The following is a 20,393-nucleotide window of genomic DNA, read 5'->3' as shown; positions in this document are numbered from 1 at the left end:
AACAAAGAATGAAGTAGAGAGAAAAAGGTCGTGGGATTTGGCAAGGAGGGAGCCATTAGTGACCCGAATACATTAGTATGGTACTGAGGATGTAAGTCAGGATGTTTAAGAGGTTATGGAGGGAGTGGGGAGTGGGGCTGAAGGGGGACAATACGTACTCCTTCCACACACATTTGCTGAGCATTGATACATGCAAAGCAGTAAGTCGGGCACTGGAGCCACAAAGACTGACCTAGTCCCTGTCATTGAGGAGTCTTAAAAGAGGAAAGAAGGACATAAATAAGTACTGCAATAACTCACAGGATACAGTAAGTCCCATAACAGAGGGATGGTGAGAGAGAAACCAAGTGACCGATGATTGGATGTATGTGGCGGGTGATGCTGCAGGGAGATGTCAGGGGAAGATTCAGAGTATTCACCCCGGGGTCTCTGGAAATCAAATGTACCAGGGTAGACATGGGAGCAGCCTAGGCAGAAGGACCACTGTGTACAAAGAGAGTTATAAACAGCATTTTCAATTTAGTAGAAAAATAAATAAAAACAGGATAGTAGCCAGACAGTCAGTTAGATAAGGGGAAGTTATTTTTTCAAATTTGGACAGACTCATTTGAGTCCAATGAGTGAGAGTAGGGAGAATGGTAAGCGTGGACAGGACTGTGTTAGCTGACCCATCCTTCCTCTCATCCCATCATTGGAATACCTACACTGTGCGGACCCCGAGAACATACAGTTAAATAAAACTGGATGTCTGCCCTTAAGGAATTCACTCACGGTCCTGGAGGAGGCTGAGACTAAGGAAGGCTTCCGGGAGAACAGATATGGGAGTTCTGTTTTCACAGTGAGTGGACAGTCATTAGCCAGGTACAGATAGTGGAAAGCTGAGAGGCAGCTCACCTGCCTCAGCATTACAAAGGCCCAGAGGGCGTGAAACACTAAAGTGCATCCCTGTCCTGAAAGGAGGACTGAAAGGGATCTGCGGGGAACGACGAGAGGAGGGGCAAAATAATCAAGTGCTAAGTGTGCTCTTCTGAAGACCCTGGATTTTATACAACAATCTAGAGAGAGGCACTAACTTTTTCAGCAAGGAAGTGACAGGATGAAATTTCCATTTTAGCACTTTGGCAGCAGTACGGAGGGGATTGGGGGGCAAGGTGACAGCAGTGGAGGGGAGAATGGATTATGGCTGGAAACAAAGGTAACAGCAGGATGACATGAGGACCACCTATGGGACTTGGAGTGGATTTAAAAGGGCCAGAGAGTGAGCAAGAGGGAGGAGGCTGGAGCTCCCCTCAGGCTTCTGTCATTGGTGGGGACCATATGAAAAAGGATCCTGTTATTCACCACCCCCAACCCCTGGTAGGGGAGAGAAAATGCAGCTCTTTCATTGACGGCTGCCCAAACACCTTCAGGTTCAAGACTAACACAATTCTTTGGGCAGTTTCACTGTAAGATCTAAGAAATTATCTTTAAAAACAAAGTGTGTTTATGGTTTATAAAGCATTTCCATATTGGCAGACCAGGTAATACAAACCAATGCTCCCTCTGAAAACTAGAAAAAACTATATAAAATAAAAACCTGTTTGATGGCACTGGGGAGCTAACAAGGCACAGAAAATTATGGGGCTGAGATTTGGGAGAAGACGACCCAGAGAAGTGACTCTGGTATTTGGGGTCAGTTTTCCCCACGGGGTGTCTGCAGATTGTGGAAAATGCAGCTGAAAGGCTGAGGAACTGGAAAAGGAGTTTGGAATTCTCTCAGGGAGAAAGGGACAAAAACTGCAATCCGGGCCTGCTATGGAATGGGGGCCTTGGCAAACCTCCCGTGTTTTGGCTGGGCCCCGAAGGGTGACAGTGTTGCAGTGAGCCAACTGGAAGTGGGAGCCCTCACAGCCGCCGATGCCAAACTCCAGATCTCTCAGCCCCTCTAACTGGAGCAAGGCGGCTGGAGACTGTGAGCACCCCTGCGGCCTGCCCCAAGCAAAGGCAAGTCTTGTCTGGAAGAAAATATCATGCAGAGCGGGGGCAACACACTGTTTCTCTGAAGGACAAGATAGTAAATGCTTTTTTGTGTGTGTGAGGAAGATTCACTCTGAGCTAACATCTGTGCCAATCTTCCTCTGCTTTGTATGTGGGGTGCCTCCACAGCATGGATGATGAGGGGAGTAGGTCTGCACCTGGGATCCAAACCTGCGAACCCAGGGCCGCTGAAGCAGAGCACACAGAACTTTAACCGCGAGGCCACAGGGCCGGCCCTCAGTAAATATTTCAGCCTTTGTTGACCAGATGGTCTTTGACATGACACAGCTCTGCCATACTGCAAACGCGGCTTTGGACAAGACCAATGAATGAGCATGGCTGTGTTCCATCAAACTTTATGTACGGATACTGAGATGTGAATTTCATATAATATTCATATGTCACAAAATATTCTTTTGATTTTAAAAAACCATTTAATAAGAACGGTAAAAGCCACAAAAAACGGGCTCTTGGGCTGCTGAGTTTGGCCCATGGGCTATAACTTGCTGACCCCTGACCTAGAGCTTCAAGTTTTTCCTACAATTTTTCATATAAACCAAAAATACAAATTAACTTTAAAATATCCTATTAGAAATATATTCTAAAGAGTCTATGGGTTAAAAAGTGGAAATCACAATGGAAACTCAAAAATATTTTGAACTTAATGAAAATAAAAATACCATGTTATTAAACTGTGGAAAACAGCTAAAGTTATGCTCAGAAGAAATTTATAGCCTTCAGTGCATCTATTAGAAAAGAAGAAAGGCTGGAAATCAGTGAACCACACATCCATTTCAAGAAGTTAGAAAAATAACAGCAAATTAAACCCAAAGAATAAAGCTGGAAGTAAAGAATTAAGGTAACAGTAGAATTAGTGAAAAATAGACAATCAACAATGCCAGTGAACTGCATATCTAAGTGTGAAAGGCAAAACTGCCAGAAGATAGTGTAGCAGAGTCTTCATGCTCTTGGGTAAATGAAAATTTCATAAAATGCAACATTTAATAAAGTGCTAACCATAAAAGAAAAGACCGATAGACTGGACTAAAGTAAAACTAAGAACTTCTGTTCAGAGACACCATTAACAGTGAAAAGGTAAGCCAGACTGGGAGAAAATATTTGTAACACGACTCACACCGGGATTGTATCATATCCAGAACATACAACTGCTCCTATAAACCAACAGGAAAAAGACATTCAACCAATAGAAAAATAGGCAAAAAGCTAGAAAAGGCACTTCGATAGATACTCCAATGGCCAATAAACATGAAAAAGTGTTCAATGTGATTATCAGTCGGAGTAATGCAATTAAAATCATGAGATATCATTACATACTCACCCAAATGGTTAAACTTAAACAATGACACTAAATCTTAGTGAGGATGAGGAGCAACAGGAGCTAACACCCTTCTGCGGGAGAGTAAATTGGTACACTCACTTGGAAAACTCTGGCATTATCTGCTAAATATGTAGACTCTTTGAACCAGCAACTCCACTCCCGAGTATATGCCCAATCAAAAGGGATGCACAGGTAATCAAGACACATCTACAGACATATCAGCATTATTTGTAATAGTCAAAAACCTAGAAACCACCTCAAATGTCCATCAACCACAAAATGGATAAATAAATCACGACACAGTCATACACTAGAGTATCAGACAGAAATGAGAACGAATTACAGCTATATGCGACAACAGGGAAGAATCTCACAAACATAAATACGTTCAGCAAAAGCAGCCGGACACAAAAGAATGTATTATAATCCCATTTGGAGGACACTCAAATACAGGCCGAACTACACCATGGTGTTAAAAGTGAAGATGGTAGCGTCCTTTTGGTAGGCGAGGAGTAACCACAGGAGGGAGCCCCGGGGGACCTTGTGAGCTCGGGCGAGGCTCCAGCGCTTGATCTGGGAAGCGGTGACCCAGGGTTTGCTTTGCGACTACAGACTAGGGGAACATTTACATTTTGTGCCCCCTTCTGTATTCCTGTAATCCTTAAACAGTTAACAACAAAATTTATGGAATGTCATCTTTTTGTGGACATAAACCTAAAAGACCACGTCCCTCTCACATTCCCCAAATACACTTTAAAATGCAATCTTCTTGAATTAATGGGGGAGTTAGGTTATTGTAGTTAGGATACACAACTGGATGGGAAACATATATTTGCTTAAATCTGGGTATTTTCTTCATGAAATACAAAGATTCTCGGAATGAAATAAAGAAAACAAAGCATACTCCAAATGTGGGAGATCAGCTGCAATCCCCAAATCCATGAAATAAATGTGATGTGTGATTTTGGTGAAGATTATCATTGTAACATACACTGTAAGCATTTGGAACCAGTTTTTAACTGTTTGTTGGTGACTACCAAAATTTTTTTGCTATCCTATCATAGCAGATGTGAAATTAGGTTACCTAATTTGATGTGAAATTATGTTACCTCATCAGTTCCACTTTATAAATCAGTAAAACCTTAAGAATGTCATCTAGAATAGTGCAACTTACGTGAACTTACAAAGCAGATTTTGAAATAGAGGCACAGAACATTCATTCTGTATTACGGTGACTCCAGAAACATCTCTAAGTGGATTAAAAACAGTCACCAGAATTCTAAAATCAAGTAAAATTTTCTGCTATAATGTAATCTTACTTGCCAGAGGCACTCTTTAACTCCGTAGCTGAGACCTCAAATACACTACTGCAGGAGCTATTCAGTGATTTACTCCAATGGCAGTGTAGTTATTAAACTCTCATCAAAAAATTCCAAAACTGATGTTTTAGCAGCAAGTTTGGAAAAAAGTCTTTCTTATCACTCATAATACATATAATACATATGAAACACTGATGTGGGTAGACACTTTCAAAAATATACATCTTCAAGCTATGAAAAGAGTGTCCATTGTAGCATCATAACAATTTTACAGAACAAATTCGATGATGTGGTTTAATGAGATGTTGATCAAGAACATAATTATAAGCTAACTCTTTCCCACATAAATGTCATACTTTCAAAGATATAACAAATACCCTCCTTCCAACTTCATCCTCACTAATTCTTAGTCTTGTAAGGCACATAAAAGTTATTATTCTAATTTTTAAAATGGGAACAAGGCAATGCATTTGAGAGACAGACATAGGATCAACACTCAGTTACCTTTCACTCTTCTTTCTTTCTTCACTGGGCCAAGCTAGTTCTTCACGCCTAAAACACATTACAATGGACTGAGAAATTAAAAAAGGATCTTGATTTTTAAGTTTCTTACTAATCTTTATTCGTGGAAATAAAGTAGCCATTAGCATTAAGCACGTTTTCTAGGATGGTATACAATCATTTGTAGATTAAGGCTTTGGCATTTAAGATATTAAACATTTTATGAATTTAATTATTAAAATATAATAAACTTGTGTCTCCAACTTTATATTGGTCATAATACGTTTCACAGTGTGCAGTGTTTGAATCTGAAGATGAGAAGCACACAGTCATATCCATCACAATGACCTTTTTTTAGAGTTTGCCTAGATATCCATTTTGGACATTTGGATTAATGGGTTGAAAACTGCATTACACTATATTTATAAGCAAACCAGAACATTTTATTTGGAGTAGTAGCTAAGAAAGCAGCTTCCAAGCAATAGGGGAAGCATGAGATTATAGCTATCCCTTAGGAAATAATTTTTATAGTTCAAAATCTTTCATAGAATCTTATTAAAAAGGAGGTAACATTAACATTTGACAGATAAGACAATAACTCTCAATAAGAATCTTGCCTAATAATTTTAGACTTCGGACTGGTGTAATTTCTAACTGCTGACATAAATCTTCAACGTGTATATATTAGGTACAAGTGAACCAAATATAAAGTAGTGCTAGATGATTCTTCACTTTTTTAGGTTCTTGAAAATGAAAATAGTATCCTTATGATTCCTTCATAAAAATGCCCTTTAAACCATAACAACTTCAAAGTATCTTGACTTATATCAGAGATTATCACACTTTCCAACTCCTATCCTTCTATTTATCATATGAAGTAATCATGACAACGGAATTGTAAATTCTGCCTTGACAAGATGAATATTGTTTCTCTTCCTGACTTTTACTTCAAGTTGAAAGCCTGTTATCAGTAACACTTAGATGAACCTCCCCTGTCAAAGTAGTAAAATCTAAAGGCACAAAATCACTATCTAAATCAAAGTACAGCTTTATCTATGGAATTATGTGTTGTATCCTGATATACGGCAGCAAAGACCATGACCATACACAATGCACTCAGAAACTAATGCCATTATGAACATTAAAGGTTTCATATATATTTTTTCCCTAACAACTTAAAAATCAATTTAAAAAACTGGCTAACTTACCATGGGGCACATGTTCAAATGCTGAGTTTTAAATTCAGCATTATTTTATCTTTCCTTCAAGATAGGTTGTTATACAAACACTAAAAGTGCAATAAGTTAAAAAACAAAACAAAACCTTGGTTTAGTGTAGCTAAAGTTTAAATATAAAGCAGAGCATTAAATGATGCAAAAACTTCTTCACCAGAACAGAGCATCAAATGACAATGAACACTATAGCATAAAAATCTCATCATCAGGTTGTGTTTACATGAATTTTTTAACCCCACTGTTCCTGGCTTAACGTGCCCTATCCTAAATAAAACCTATTGATACAAATGAAGACCAAGAAATTGTGAATTGTGTTTATAGTAAAATGCAGTTTGGCTTTCTGCCAAAGGTGTTAAGAAAGTAAGTTCAGCATACATGTTACAGAGCTTGAATTAACCCCCAAAATAAAAAACAAATCTTCCTATTGTGGCTACAAATAAATAATTCATGTTAAAAAAGGAAAGGTTTGGCGCTTAATATAGAAACTTTCCAATACATTCTAAGGGTGTACTGAAAGGCCATTAATGAACAACAGTGAGAACTAGGACAGCGGACACAATCAGGACTGAAATATACTCTGTTGTATGAAATAAGAGCCTATAGATTGACAGAAAAATATTCTAATTTCCAAAGTCAACTATATTACATGCTATTTGCCATTGCTAATTCCATTAAGTTTACTAGGCCTTTAAAAGCAGGACCAGCAAAAATGATACTTCCAGGATTCAATCCGAAAGCCCAAACCCAAACAAAACAAGAAATGAGCTGACATTGAAAGTAGCCTCAACAAATAGGTGATTTTTTTCCTTTATCATTCATATTTTAGTTTTCTTTTTCAGCCCTTAAAACACTAGCTAGAATTTCTAAAGCTATGAGACAATGCATTTCTTTTTTATCGTCTCTCTTAATACAGTAAATAGTAAATATACCAACTTGTTAACAGCAACACTTAAAACACTGTTCTGACACAATTCAAGATCTGCTTCTTAGCTCTTCAAACTGGTGGTGCTATTTTGCTGATTCAACAAATACTAGCTTTTGGCTTATGATGATCTGGTCCTTGGACAAACTCCTGACAATGCAGCAGACCGGAGCTCTAAAGCCGACCTCATTTCTCCAAGTCATTAATGGCACTTCGCCTGAACGTGTTACAAACACGAACGAGGAGCTTCTGAGCTGAACTTTCTAATGTTTAGTTTGCAATCATTTGGAATGACTGATCAAGTTTTTAAGATGTACCTCAGCGCACTTCTACAGAGGTAGTGGATACCTCTGGTGCATCACAAGGACTGCCCCCGTACGAGTTTCGCTCAATCTGCTCACCAGATCTAAATCAGCTCCACCAATAAAAATAAATTTCAAGACGTTTCATAAGAAAGTGTGACTGTCTTACATCAAGTTATGAGTCACACCACCTGAGTTCTAAAGCAAAGATAAAACCAAGTCAAATTTGGGAGCTATGCTCATGGTTTAACTCTTACAAGAAATGAAAAAAAAAATCAAATGACAACTAGTTTACATCCTGGGTCCAATGTCCGGTGATACCATCACAACTGTTCTGTCAGTGGGACAGCTGAATCTATTTCTACATAGAGAAAACATATGCATACTACCATTTCTCTATTAAATACACATACATCTCATATAAATACATCCTCATAGGAAACACTGATTTTACATTAAATTGTCTTTTTGAAAACAATTTTGCATTGAATTATAATAAATTACAAGTTGCTGTTGTACACCTTCAATTGCTTAAAACAGTATACAGATGTTTACACAGAGAATTATAGTAATATACAAGAGCACTTCAGTAAGAATTGGATGAACAATGTTTAAGGTAAAGAGTTTTTATAACCAAGCTGTACGGACATTAGGGGGCTTAGGTCTTAGCAACAGGCCACTGGATGTGTCAAAAACTGGTCGCTCACTCTTACAACTGAGCCCACTGGTGGCACTGGATGTCCTGGAAGCTCCTCCTGAAAATTTATGAAGAACAAGAAATAATTTGAATTCTTTAAACTAAACACATAAATCATCATCTGATAAACTTCCTCTCCTAATTTTAAGTCCAGACTATATTCTTTTCCCTGTCTCATGAGTGTTTTTAATAGTCTAATATGATTTTCAACCAGAAATGCAGTTCAGAATCCCTGTGGAACTTCAAAATATAATAACAAACATACCCAGAGTCTACACTAGGGGATTCTGATTCAATAGTTTTGGGGTGGGAATAAATGTTTTAAACAGCTTCTCAAATGATTCAAGCGAAAAGAAAAAAAGCAAAAATCTTTGTATAACCATTTATACACCTATTCAACAAATAATTTACCACATTCAAGGCAGAATACCAAGTATGAGTTATTGGAACAAGACCTACATTAGTCACTACGCCAATGAAGTAATACTTGGCGAATGAATGAATGGAATTAAGAGTCATTTGACTGTTTAAGACTCACACGAACACCAGGAAGCTGTGGCATTATAAGTGGTTCCAACTTTCTTTTAGTATCAGCTCCTACTTTTTATAGTTTAGAATGCATACATGACAGACTTCTGTAAAGGGAAATTCCTGGCCTTTCTATGTGTCGCGTAGCCTAGCACTAAGCGGTTACTCTATGCCTACATTCTCTGGGCTACACCACCAGCTAGGTGTGTGACTGATCCTATAACAGGCAGTAAGAGGGATTATAACTGATGACTCTACAGATTGCTAATTTGTGTTTTAGTTAGCTAATGAGGAAGATAAAGCACATATAAGGGCTGGAAGATATTACTAATAATTCTTAACCGGGTAGGGGGAATGTTTCAACAACCCGTAAACCTCATATCTATTCATTTCTTCTTTTAATAAATGTATTGAAATTCAAAGTCTCTCCATTATCTAAGAAACTATTGATATTTTCAACTGCTTCACCCTAGTTTCTTTCCTATGTTGCCATTACATGCTGTAAATGAAATCTGAAATTAAGTGAACACAAATAAAGCATAACAGTGAAAAATAACAGAATGCATTCCAGAAGTCAGCATTTTAAAACTCTTTCCTAAGAATGTAAGTTATATTTTTTAAAAAGGGTAAAAGATACCAACAAGTACAAAGTAATTGTGAATGCGCTTACTTAGTGGGCTATACTGGCCGAGGGTCGATGGCACTCGTCTTGAGGATGGTGATGAGCTGAGATAACCCATGTTGCGATGATAGTCCATCAGCTGTTCCGAGCGTTTCATCCCCACTGTTGGCTTCACAGCCTCAAGCCTTTTCAATAAAGCCTTCATTTAAAGAGAATCAATTTGAAAGTCAACATAGATAAGTAACCATAGTTTTTAAAATGGCAAAGACAAATAAGTACTTTTTAGCACCTGAAATTCATGAAATAAAGCAGAAAAGACTTACATCACAGCTGACATACCATTTAAAAAAGTATTTCAAATAATAAACTTTTAGGAAAATCTAAGGGTTTTCTCCTTTCCTACAGCTAATTAAAACCTGTATTATTACGATTTTAACAACTGATTACAGGCACATCTCTCTTCTTTTACGTCAGGTTACAATCTTAGATACGGTGCTCTAAGTTAAAATACATTAAACTGGACTTTCTCATAGAAATGACGTAAGGGAAGGAATAATGTTAAGAGTCTAGTGTTCAACCCTGGAAATGACATGAACTTATCTAAGCTACATAAATTCAACATATGAGCACAGAGCCGCAACCTTCAACCTGGTTGCTTTCCAGCAGTGCCTCAGGGCTACCAGGACAGGGCGGGAAGGCCCAGTGGGCAGCGCCCTCAGGCTTCCCTCTCTTAATTTCTACCAGCCCAGCTGTGCTTTCTGGATTGTCTGTTTTATATACTAAATATTCAGCATAAAATTTAGTTTGAAAAAAGCCTTTTTTTGCTGTTAAGAAGTCTGAAAATGAACTACTAAAGGATATATACACCAACTAGCTGAGGCAACACAGTATCCAATATCGTGATCGTTTCTTTAATACAATTCAGTATGGCTCTAATGCGTAACGTTCCTAATTTTATTTTCTTTCTTCCCAAAGCAGAAGGTGAAAGTTTCTTTGGATTTTCACTGAGAAAGGAATATTTAAGTAGACCAAATGGATTTGGAATTGATCCATGGTTGTGTTTTATTATTTTCTTTATTGATTTAAACTTTCTCTGTGGCAAGTTGATCTTTATTTGAAAAAAAAAAATGCTGTTCTGCCCTAAGAGTCACATTAAAAAATCAGCCTCATGAATTCAGTCAGAGGACAAGTTTTCTCTGTGCAACCTTTTTTCTTTCTTCCCCAGCTTAGTTTCCTTTTTATTGCAGTAAAATATACATAACCTAAAATTTACAATTTTAACCATTTGTAAGCACACAGTTCCGTGCATTTGGCACATTCACGTCATTGTGAACCATCACCACCAACTATCTCCAGAATTTTTTCTCCACCATTTTTCTCTTATCAGTTTCGCCCCTGCCCTTCTATTCTGAGGTTCTATTATCAGTGTTCCTGAGCGATTCCAGAGAAGGGCGAGATGGCAGAACAAGTCAAAATATTCAGGGGAAGAGCCGTTTAGAAAAGGGAGAGAGGGAAGGTGTTGGAGAAATAAACTGAGCCTGGAGACAAGTGGCAGAGGTGCAGAACACACAAAGAAGCAGACAGACCAGCGGAGAGAAGCCAGCCCACTCACCACTCTTTTGGCATGAAATGCCCTCCCTCCGTTTTTAGCTATCAAAGGCTAGAAAAGAGCCAACTCCTCAGTGAAGGCTTCTCCAACTAGAGTTGGTGGTTCTCTGATATGATTTATACATGGTTCCACCTGTAAAGTCTAGGTTTTTCCATCATAACATATTGTCTTTCTCTTTTTGTAGACAGAGAAGCTGTATAATTTAGGTGGTAAAACCTCTTAAGACTCTATCTTCTCTACCTACATTTATAGCTACTATGAGCCACTGGAAGGAATAGAAGAAAAAATATAAAATACCATCCTGTCATGTAATTCATAACTTCCTGGGCAGACACTACTACTGCATGTCTGACTAAGACATTCATAACCGAGTAGGAAACTTCCTGTGTATCACACTGTCAATGGATTTTACTGGGCAGAGCAACATTCGCTGTTTTATCTGATTATCCTATTAACTACCCATTGGGCTGTGCAGGGTGGAATGGACAGGATGGAAAACTCGATAGTTTCAATTAACGACTGATTTTGCTTTTTTGCTGGCAGAAGTCTCAATTTACTTTTTATTTTTTTGCTGAGGAAGATTCGCACTGAGCTAACATCTGCTGCCAACCTTCCTCTTTTCGTATATGCGCTGCCACCACAGCATGGCCACTGACATAAGTGTGGTGTAGGTCCATGCCCAGGACCCAAACCTGGGATGCTGAAGCAGAGCGCACCACACTTAACCACTAGGCCACCAGGGCTGGCTCATCAGTATTTCTTAGATAAAATCCTAATTCCCTAAACTTATTTATTTGGTTGGATGTGTATTTTTCTCTTTTAAATTATAAGAAAATTGCAATGCTTATTCATCAGATGTAAAATACATAAATATAATTGAAATCAATTTTGAAACAATTTGACAATAAGCCAAAAAGTAAACCCATTCCATAGCCCTCATACATCACTTACCAAGTTTACAAGTAGAAACTTGGGGAAGTGAGAGAGAAATGATTTGGCTCAGCTACCCAAATCACATGGAACATGTGTGTCATATGAACATAACAAGTCAAGCAAAACCTAAGGAATGATTTCATATAGAAAGTGCTCTTGCTTGTACAAACAATATCAAAAGATGAAGTACTGATTACATTATAAACCCTAAAATAAAAAGTTTGTGCATTTCAATCTAGGCAGCAATTTATAACTCCTGGGTAAAACTTAAAAATGATAGCTCAAAACATTTTACCACTTGCAATAGAGTGATAAAAAGCGAAGCTATCTAGTCAAAGACCTGCATTTAAATCTTGGCTCTGCCACTGGTGGTGAGACCTTGGTCAAATGACTTAATAGGAATGTTAACAATATGACCTCGAAGAGTCAGTTTTGAGTAATATGTGAGGTAATGCATATACAGTGCTCGGAACAGTGCCTGGCATATAGTAAGGAGGTATTAAATATTACTGCTGTCATTAATATTTCTTCGTATTATTTTCTAGTTGTTTGACATGCAATAGTATTATTTTCCTAGCTAAGTTATAAATTACATGACTTCCAGTATCTTACGTAGCTCATAGCAGACATTAAACAAATATCTATTTAATGAATTGAAAAATAAGAATGGTTACTTATCATCCAATTTATGGTTTACAAAATCTTAAAACGGCTACTCAAATGAGATTCTAATAATGAATCCCAAAATAGTTCGTCCAAATATTCTTTTCTATCTAGGAAGTATCATTCTTTTGGAAAGAAAATTAACCCAGCCTGAATCCTATCCATCTTCTGAGGTAGAAAGGCTGAAACAAATGAAGGAGCAAATAACGTGTTACTGATTTCTGCAGCTGTCAGCAGAGGAGGGGTGCTTTATTGCTTGCGAAGTGATAAAGCAAAGACCCTGGAGGTCATTAACAAGTAACAAGCGTCCTGTGGTCAGGGGAATTCAGGACTGTTCCTCATATTGTTCTATAGCTGGAGTCACACTTAGTTATCCTTGGCCTTCTTTCTTCTGGAAGGAGAGAATAGACAAGAACCAGAGAAGAAGGAAAACCATACTGAGTGAATTATAACTTATGTCAAGATCTTAGAACAAAGGTACCGACGGATGAACACTCATGCCAGGTCTGAGGTTTGCTATGACAACACATCAGTCTCCCTTGGTCGTTTTCACATTCTATCTGGGAGCTCTAAAATTACTCCCCTACAGCAGCAGACAAAGAACAGAAGAGGACGGGAGGATTTTATGTTTCGTTTAATATTTTTACGAATGGTCTGAATTTTCTAAACTTATACATGCAGTACTTTTATTTTAAAAATAATATTTTAACAATGCGGATGGACCTCGAGGGTATTATGTTAAGCGAAATAAGCCAGTCAGAGAAAGACGAACTCTATATGACTCCACTCATAGGTGGAAGTTAACATATTGACAAGGAGATCTGATCCGTGGTTACCAGGGAAAAGGGGGGGTTGGGGGGAGGGCACAAAGGGGGAAGAGGTGTACCCACAACTTGACTAACAATAATGTACAACTGAAATCTCACAAGGTTGTAATCTATCATAACATTAATAAAAAAATAATAATAATATTTTAACATAGGAACTCCTAAGTATAAAGAGTGTATTCTACTTTTATTGTTTACTTATTTGTACTTCTCTGGATTTAAAATTGAATAACTACATATTTTTTTTTCTCTTAGAAAGTAAAAAAAAAAAAGTAATAATAAGTTAACTCCATCTGAAGTCTAGGCTGTAATCCTGATACATTCCCTCAGGAATCTAACTTATTGCCTAATTTTGCTTCAATTACTGTTGCCTCTCCCACTTCTTTCACAGCTCAGGAAACTGCATACATTTAAAAGAAGGAAATAATCTTATTTCTTTCAGAGGGTAAAGTGAAGTATAAACTAAGTTTCCTTACTGACCCCCTCTTCTTCTGCTAAGACTATTCTCGTGCTCATAAAAATAAGATTCATATTATGTTCAAATGAGGATAAGGAGATATGACTTAAGAATATTTCAAAACTGATGAATTAAAAAATTAGTCTCCTGTTTGGAAATATTACAGTTCTAATATAATTCAGTCTATATGTAGCAAGGATGCCCTCTACTGGATAAAATTATTTTTTCTTCATTATTCCTTTATTTCGCTTCTGAATGAGACAGAAAGGTAATATTTGCTTATTGAAACAAATTACAAAGATCTCAAACTTCACCAGAAAGACAAATTAACAGTATCTTTTTAAGTCTAAAGACAGGACTCAATTTTATACAACATCTTTGCTCTCCTTTTCTACCTTCTCTGCACAGAACTACTTCTTGTCTTGAAGTATGTCAGTCTAAAGAGATTCTGGATTGCTAACAAGCTAATGTAAGAGTCCTGGAACAGAACTGCTTTAGTCATCATGCTTGTTAGCTATCTGAATTGGTATCTATCACTGGAGACGGAGCAAAGGAAGGGGTACAAATCATAAAAATTATGAAGTAACAGACGCTGTTGTGCAGTACATCTGACACAGAAATAACTACAAAAGTGTGTAAATGTGTGTGTGCACATATGCAGGCAAGTGTGCTATATAGATATAATGGAATATTATTCAGCCATTAAAAAGAAATGAAGTTCTGATACAGGGAACAACATGGATGAATCTTGAAAACATGCTAAATGAAATACCAGAAACAAAATGACAAATATTGTATTATTCCACGTATATAAAATATCTAAAATACACAAATTCATAGAGACAGAAAGTAAATTAGGAGTTACCAAGGGCTGAGGAGAAGGGAAGGAATGGAGAGTAACTGTTTTATCAGTAAAAACTGAAATGAGAAAAGTTTTGGAAATAGATAATAATGATGGTTGCACAACACTGTAAATACAATTAATGCTTCTGAATTGAATACTTACAAATAGTTAAAATGGCAAATATTATGTGTTATATATATGTATATATATATATTGGGGGTATGTGTGTGTGAGGAAGACTTGCCCTGAGCTAACATCCATTGCCAATCCTCCACTTTTTTTTGCTTGAGGAAGATTAGCTCTGAGCTAACATCTGTGCCAATCCCCCTTTACTTTGTATGCGGGATGCCTCCACAACATGGCTGCTAAGTGGAGTAGGTCCGCAGCCAAGCTCCAAACCCGTGAACCTGGGCTGCCAAAGCAGAGTGCATGGAACTTTAACCACTCAGCCATGGGGCTGGTCCCTATGTAGTTTAAAACAACTTAAAAATTGATAATACAATATACCAGAACCCACTGAATTGTATGCTTTAAATGAATATAGTATGTGAATTATACCTCAAAAAAGCCATTAAAGAAAAAAAAAGTAACTCCAAAGGTAGGTAACCTGGACATGATTCTGCTGCCTGCTAGTTATCTGCCCTTGAGGAAGTCCCTGTGTCCCACTCAATGTCTCATTTTTTCCCCCATGACAATAGTAACTATGTCATAAGGTTGCTATGAAGATTAAATGAACTCAAATTTGTAAAATCGTATGCAATTTCTTGTTTAAATAAATAAAATAGGCTCCAGGGCCACGTGGGAGAGTGAAAACAAACAAAACAGGTAAACCCAAAGGACATACAGTAATTTCAGATTTTCATAAATCCTGAGCGACTCTTGAATACTGCTATGGGCTGCTCAGAAAGCTATCACATAGCTAACTACCACCGACCTCATTTCAACTTGCTTTGTTGTTATCTATTCCTTGCCACAGGCAGGGTAGCCCTCCTGAAGGGTTTAAGACTTTACTACTTTTTGTGGATATACCACCCCAGCTCCCCAACTCCTGGTGTTAGTGATGGCAAAAAAAAGAAATTTACAAGAGTTGTTACAAGTTCAGGTAAGTACATAGTGAAATAAGGCTATATTGGTGATGAAACACAATGACGATGAATTGTGGAAAGTGTTTTAGTAATTCAGTAACAGCTTTATAAATTATTTTAGTTCTGAATTTGTGTGCTCATTAAGCGTCTAATTTTAGTGTAAGACACTACCTGGGTTTAAAATTTTGGCTCAGCCACTTACATACTAGCTCTGTGTCCTTGGGCTAATTATTTAACCCCTCTAGGCCTCATTTATTTCATCTGTAAGATGTGTACCTACCTGAAAGAATTATTGTCAGGATTCAATAAGCTAATACTTTGAAAATACTTAGAACACTGCCTGGCATTTAGTAAGAGCTCAGTAAATATGGGCAAATACTATGAACCGAATTTTATTAAGAAATTGCTATGAATAGTTTTTAATATGAAGATTTTCAACAGTTTCCATATATATTCTTTAGAACATCAAAGTGTTACTACACAATTTTTAAAAATCAATATCTTTCATACATTTAAGTGGCAGACCATCAAAATTGACCTAAGAATGTCTTTATCCTTTAAAATAAATGATATATAAACTATTTTAGCTTTCAAGGATACAATAAAGTGAAACAGATTTAGCTAGTGACTGAATACTTCACAGAAGATATATGTATCTGACCCTTGGACACCATTTCCTGTATTACTGTAGCAATTTAATAGATCTAGTCAAATAAATAATGGAGCCTTTAGTACTTTCATTTCTATTCCTTTAAAATATGGTTTATTGGATTAAAAAAACACATACTGTAACTCTCAGACTCACAGCTCATTATGGATTTCATGCCATACATATCTATACCTACCTTTTATATAATTAAGTTTGAAAATGTGGCTGTATTTGGGTTTCCTATAAATTGGACTTACAAAACAGTAAAAATGCATTTTCTTTAATGACTAAAAAATTTCAGTCACTTACCAAATTTTCTCTTTCAATCCTTTGTTGTTCCCTCTGTCTGTTGACAGCACTATGATATAACTTAGGGGGATGACCAATCGATCTTCTAGGAATCATACTTTTGCTTCCTGGTTTTTCAGCCTGCCTCGAGAGTTCTTTCAAAAGCCTCTGATTTTCCCGATCAATCTGTCTCACCTCCTCTCTTGTGAATGAGTAGTTCTTCCTAGGTGCTACTGAAGGCTGATCAAAGTGATGTTTTTGTGGTCCTTTTTTATCTAATTGCAGAAAAGCTATAGAAATGAATACAAAAAGAAAAAATGGCTAAACAAAGTGGCACAGCAATATGATAGTACAGGCTTTAACTCTGAAAAGTGGAAACTATATTTGTTCATGAAAAGATATGTAGGAAATAACATTAATGACATCCAGACTACAATTATGTAGGAAAAAATTCAGAGGCAGCTAGAGTTCTATGCTCACCGGGTTCTTTGGCAATAAACACTATACACAAAACAACAAAACTATTTTAACAAGAAATGTACATGGCACTGCCTCTACAGCAGGTATAATTTATGAAAATGCCTTTGTCATGTCCATTTTATATTTCCCTACAGCAGCCTAATAGTAGGAGAGGTTAGAAACTTCTGGCTGAGGTTACTGATACAATACTTAATTTAGACAGTTTTTGTTAGTTGGAGGGCAAACTTCAAAAAATAAAACATTCTCAGCAATGACTGATGGAAACAATGGCTAGAAAATGGCAAAAACAAACCCAGAATATTTTTAAACTTTCAACTTAATTGGAAAATATTTTTACTACAAAAGATTTATGGTCTTAATATTGGCATTGAAACAAATACTTCTACTGTAAAAGTCAAACATTTTACTCCTGACTATACATAAGTCAAAATGAATATATTATATAAAAGGAGTTTTTAACCAAGAAAAGTATTTTGCATACCATGACTCTCAAATGAAATTTTTATCAACATGCTTAATTCTTACATTTCCATATTATAACAATTTTCAGTAAGTCACAATTATTACTAAACATTTGTTAGAAGTTCCTAAAAGTATTAAGCTTGCTGAATGTTTCAGCTTAAAAGTACAGTGCTGTTAAGGGGAAAAGGCATTTTTCACCTCCATTTAAAAATGTGACTGATGCAGAAAAACTAAATCATTTGAGCAGGGTCACAAAAACTGTAAGTCCACCTCCCTATGTCTAAACTGAAGACTATCAAAGATTATAGACACACACACACACCCACAAAAGATTAAGAGTGGCTTCTTGATAGGAAAAATGAGGAAATTAATTATTAGTAATTTTGTTGAAAACCACAGCAAGTTAATGACAAAACCTGAATGAGAGCACATTTAGAAAGATATGGATGTGCTGCACATAATTAAATTATCTTGCTTCCAAGAAGTATGCATTTTGCAGAATTTATTGGTTTCTAGATTAGCCATATAGGAAAGCCTTTAAAATTAAATTCTAAAGAGAATTAAAAGTAAGCTATTTTCCTAATGGCATTTAAGAAAAGTTTTTAAAAGTAAAATAAGGCAATAGCAAGAAAAAATAAAATAAAATAAAGGAGGAAGTTCAAATTAATTCATTTAAAAAAACTACATTCTAACTCTCCCTGATGGAAAAAGTATACATGGAATTTTTAGGTACTGATACCAGGTATTACTATTATATTTTTCTAAAGTGGCTATATGCTTTAGTATGAGGCAACCTCAAATATACGATCCATTGTTTTTCCAATTAAGATCTAAAAATATTTTTAACTTGAATAAACTTTCAGAGATACAAACATATTTATACAAATATGTACATATTTAAACTCACATTTATTGCTTTTCCCTACTTTTCTTTAATGAAACAATTTTGTTCAAACGCTTTACAATATTTCAATATTACATCCATCATCACTAGAGCCACTTCTCGAGCCATCTAATGCCACTTACTAGAAGAATCAGCTTTACTTTCACCTAAGCTCACTGAGATACTGACAGCATTGATAAAATTTGCATGTAATGCTATCATTGGAAATTCTATCTCAAGCCATATTAAATCCTTATTCATATAACATTAGTTCTTTTAAAAAAAATCCATCTTGTAGGCATATTCATGATCCCTATTAAAAATAAATGATGTTTGCTATTTAGAGTTATTTTTTTTAAGTTAAAAAAAATCCAACACTTGTAACCGAGAGGTCACAATTCAAGGAATAACAGCTAAATTTACTAAATTTCTTTGTCTTCTTCATGAGCAACCTGTCAGATGAGAAATTCTGTGACATTCTTCCCATCTCCTTCCTGTGAATCTGGGCAGACTTGTGATTGCGTGAACCAATACAATACAGCCAAAGTGTGACTTTCAAGGCTCAGCAATAAAAGGAGATGCAGCCCGTCACCACCGCCTGACTGTGTTTGCTGGAATACTTGTGCTTGGTGCTCTGGGCCACCATGGGTGTCTGACTACCTGAGGCTGCCATGCTCTGAGGAAATCAAACCACATACAGGGGCCATGTGTAGGCATTATGATCCTAGTCTTTAGTCATCCTAGGTTGTTGCTTTACACATCTAAGTTTTGCAATTTGTTATCAGAGCAATATTAACTAATACAAAATTTGGTACCAGGAACTGGGGTACTACTGCAACAAAAACCTAAAATACATAGCACTACCTTTGAAACCAGGTGGCAGGTAGAGCTGGAAGGGCCTAGAGGAGACTGTTGATGAAGAAGATGAAGTGGCAGAATTTTACCAATACTGTTGGCTGCAGTGACAAGGAAAATGGAAAAAATACCTACTGCCACTGGTAGATTTTGGCTAAGCAGATCTCCATGGAGAATGTTAAAAGTATCAATGTTTTATTTTATCCACAATAATATGACAGGATATAGAGATGAGCTAAAAAGGAACTGGTCAGTTTTCAAGCAAAATGTAGAGACAATATAAAAGAGTCAGTTGTATGAGGTTCAAAAATAAAACTACTGACTGGAATGACATCAGCATCATGGTGGAGTGAGCTCTTCCCTTAGTCTCTCCCTGCTAAGATAACAATGAAAACAACATTCATAAAACAACAGAGAACACTCACACAACACAACAGATGTCTGAGAGATCCACATAGCCATACGTCTGAAGGTGGGGATGCTGGATGCCCCCAGGAAGCAGTAGAAGAAGGTAAGGGGATTGCCTCTCCCTCCTGTGCAGCAGTGATCCAGGGGCAGAATGGCATGGCCACTGGCATGTGACCCTGAGAGAAGAAGGGAGAGAAGGCAGCTCTCCATGGGAAGAGGTGCACTCTTGGAGTTGTCTCCCAGTCCACAGCAACACCCTACACTGAGGGGACTAAGGAATCATGAGGGTGTCCACACCAAGCCAGGCAGACAGTGAGTGCAGAATTGGGGCATGGGGTCATGCACACAAAAGAAAGTGCCTCTCCCTTCTCCACCTGGTGCACCAGCTCAGCCCAACAGCCTGAGCAGGGGATCTCCACCAGAGCACCAGTGCACATGCTTGTAAAGCAGCAGTGGCGAGTAGGCAAGC

The 20,393-nt window shown here is 37.1% G+C and overlaps 1 protein-coding gene across 4 annotated transcripts in view; it reads right to left on the bottom strand.

Annotated features, from left to right (window-relative positions):
* Positions 1 to 5,271: 5,271 nt before the first annotated feature.
* CFAP97 (cilia and flagella associated protein 97) overlaps positions 5,272 to 20,393 on the bottom strand; it is a 36,596-nt gene continuing 21,474 nt past the window's right edge. For all 4 annotated transcript variants that reach the window (XM_046648668.1, XM_046648667.1, XM_046648665.1 and 1 more), the window contains exons 3-5: positions 16,858 to 17,126; positions 9,530 to 9,680; positions 5,272 to 8,389 (exon numbers count right to left, since the gene is read on the bottom strand). In XM_046648668.1, coding sequence (XP_046504624.1) covers positions 8,262 to 8,389; positions 9,530 to 9,680; positions 16,858 to 17,126 — 548 coding nt within the window. In that variant the 3' untranslated portion in view covers positions 5,272 to 8,261. The remainder of the gene's footprint in view (positions 8,390 to 9,529; positions 9,681 to 16,857; positions 17,127 to 20,393) is intronic.

This window comes from Equus quagga, chromosome 22, assembly GCF_021613505.1.
Source record: "Equus quagga isolate Etosha38 chromosome 22, UCLA_HA_Equagga_1.0, whole genome shotgun sequence".
NCBI lineage: Eukaryota > Metazoa > Chordata > Mammalia > Perissodactyla > Equidae > Equus > Equus quagga.
This window is presented reverse-complemented; position numbering and strand designations above follow the sequence as displayed.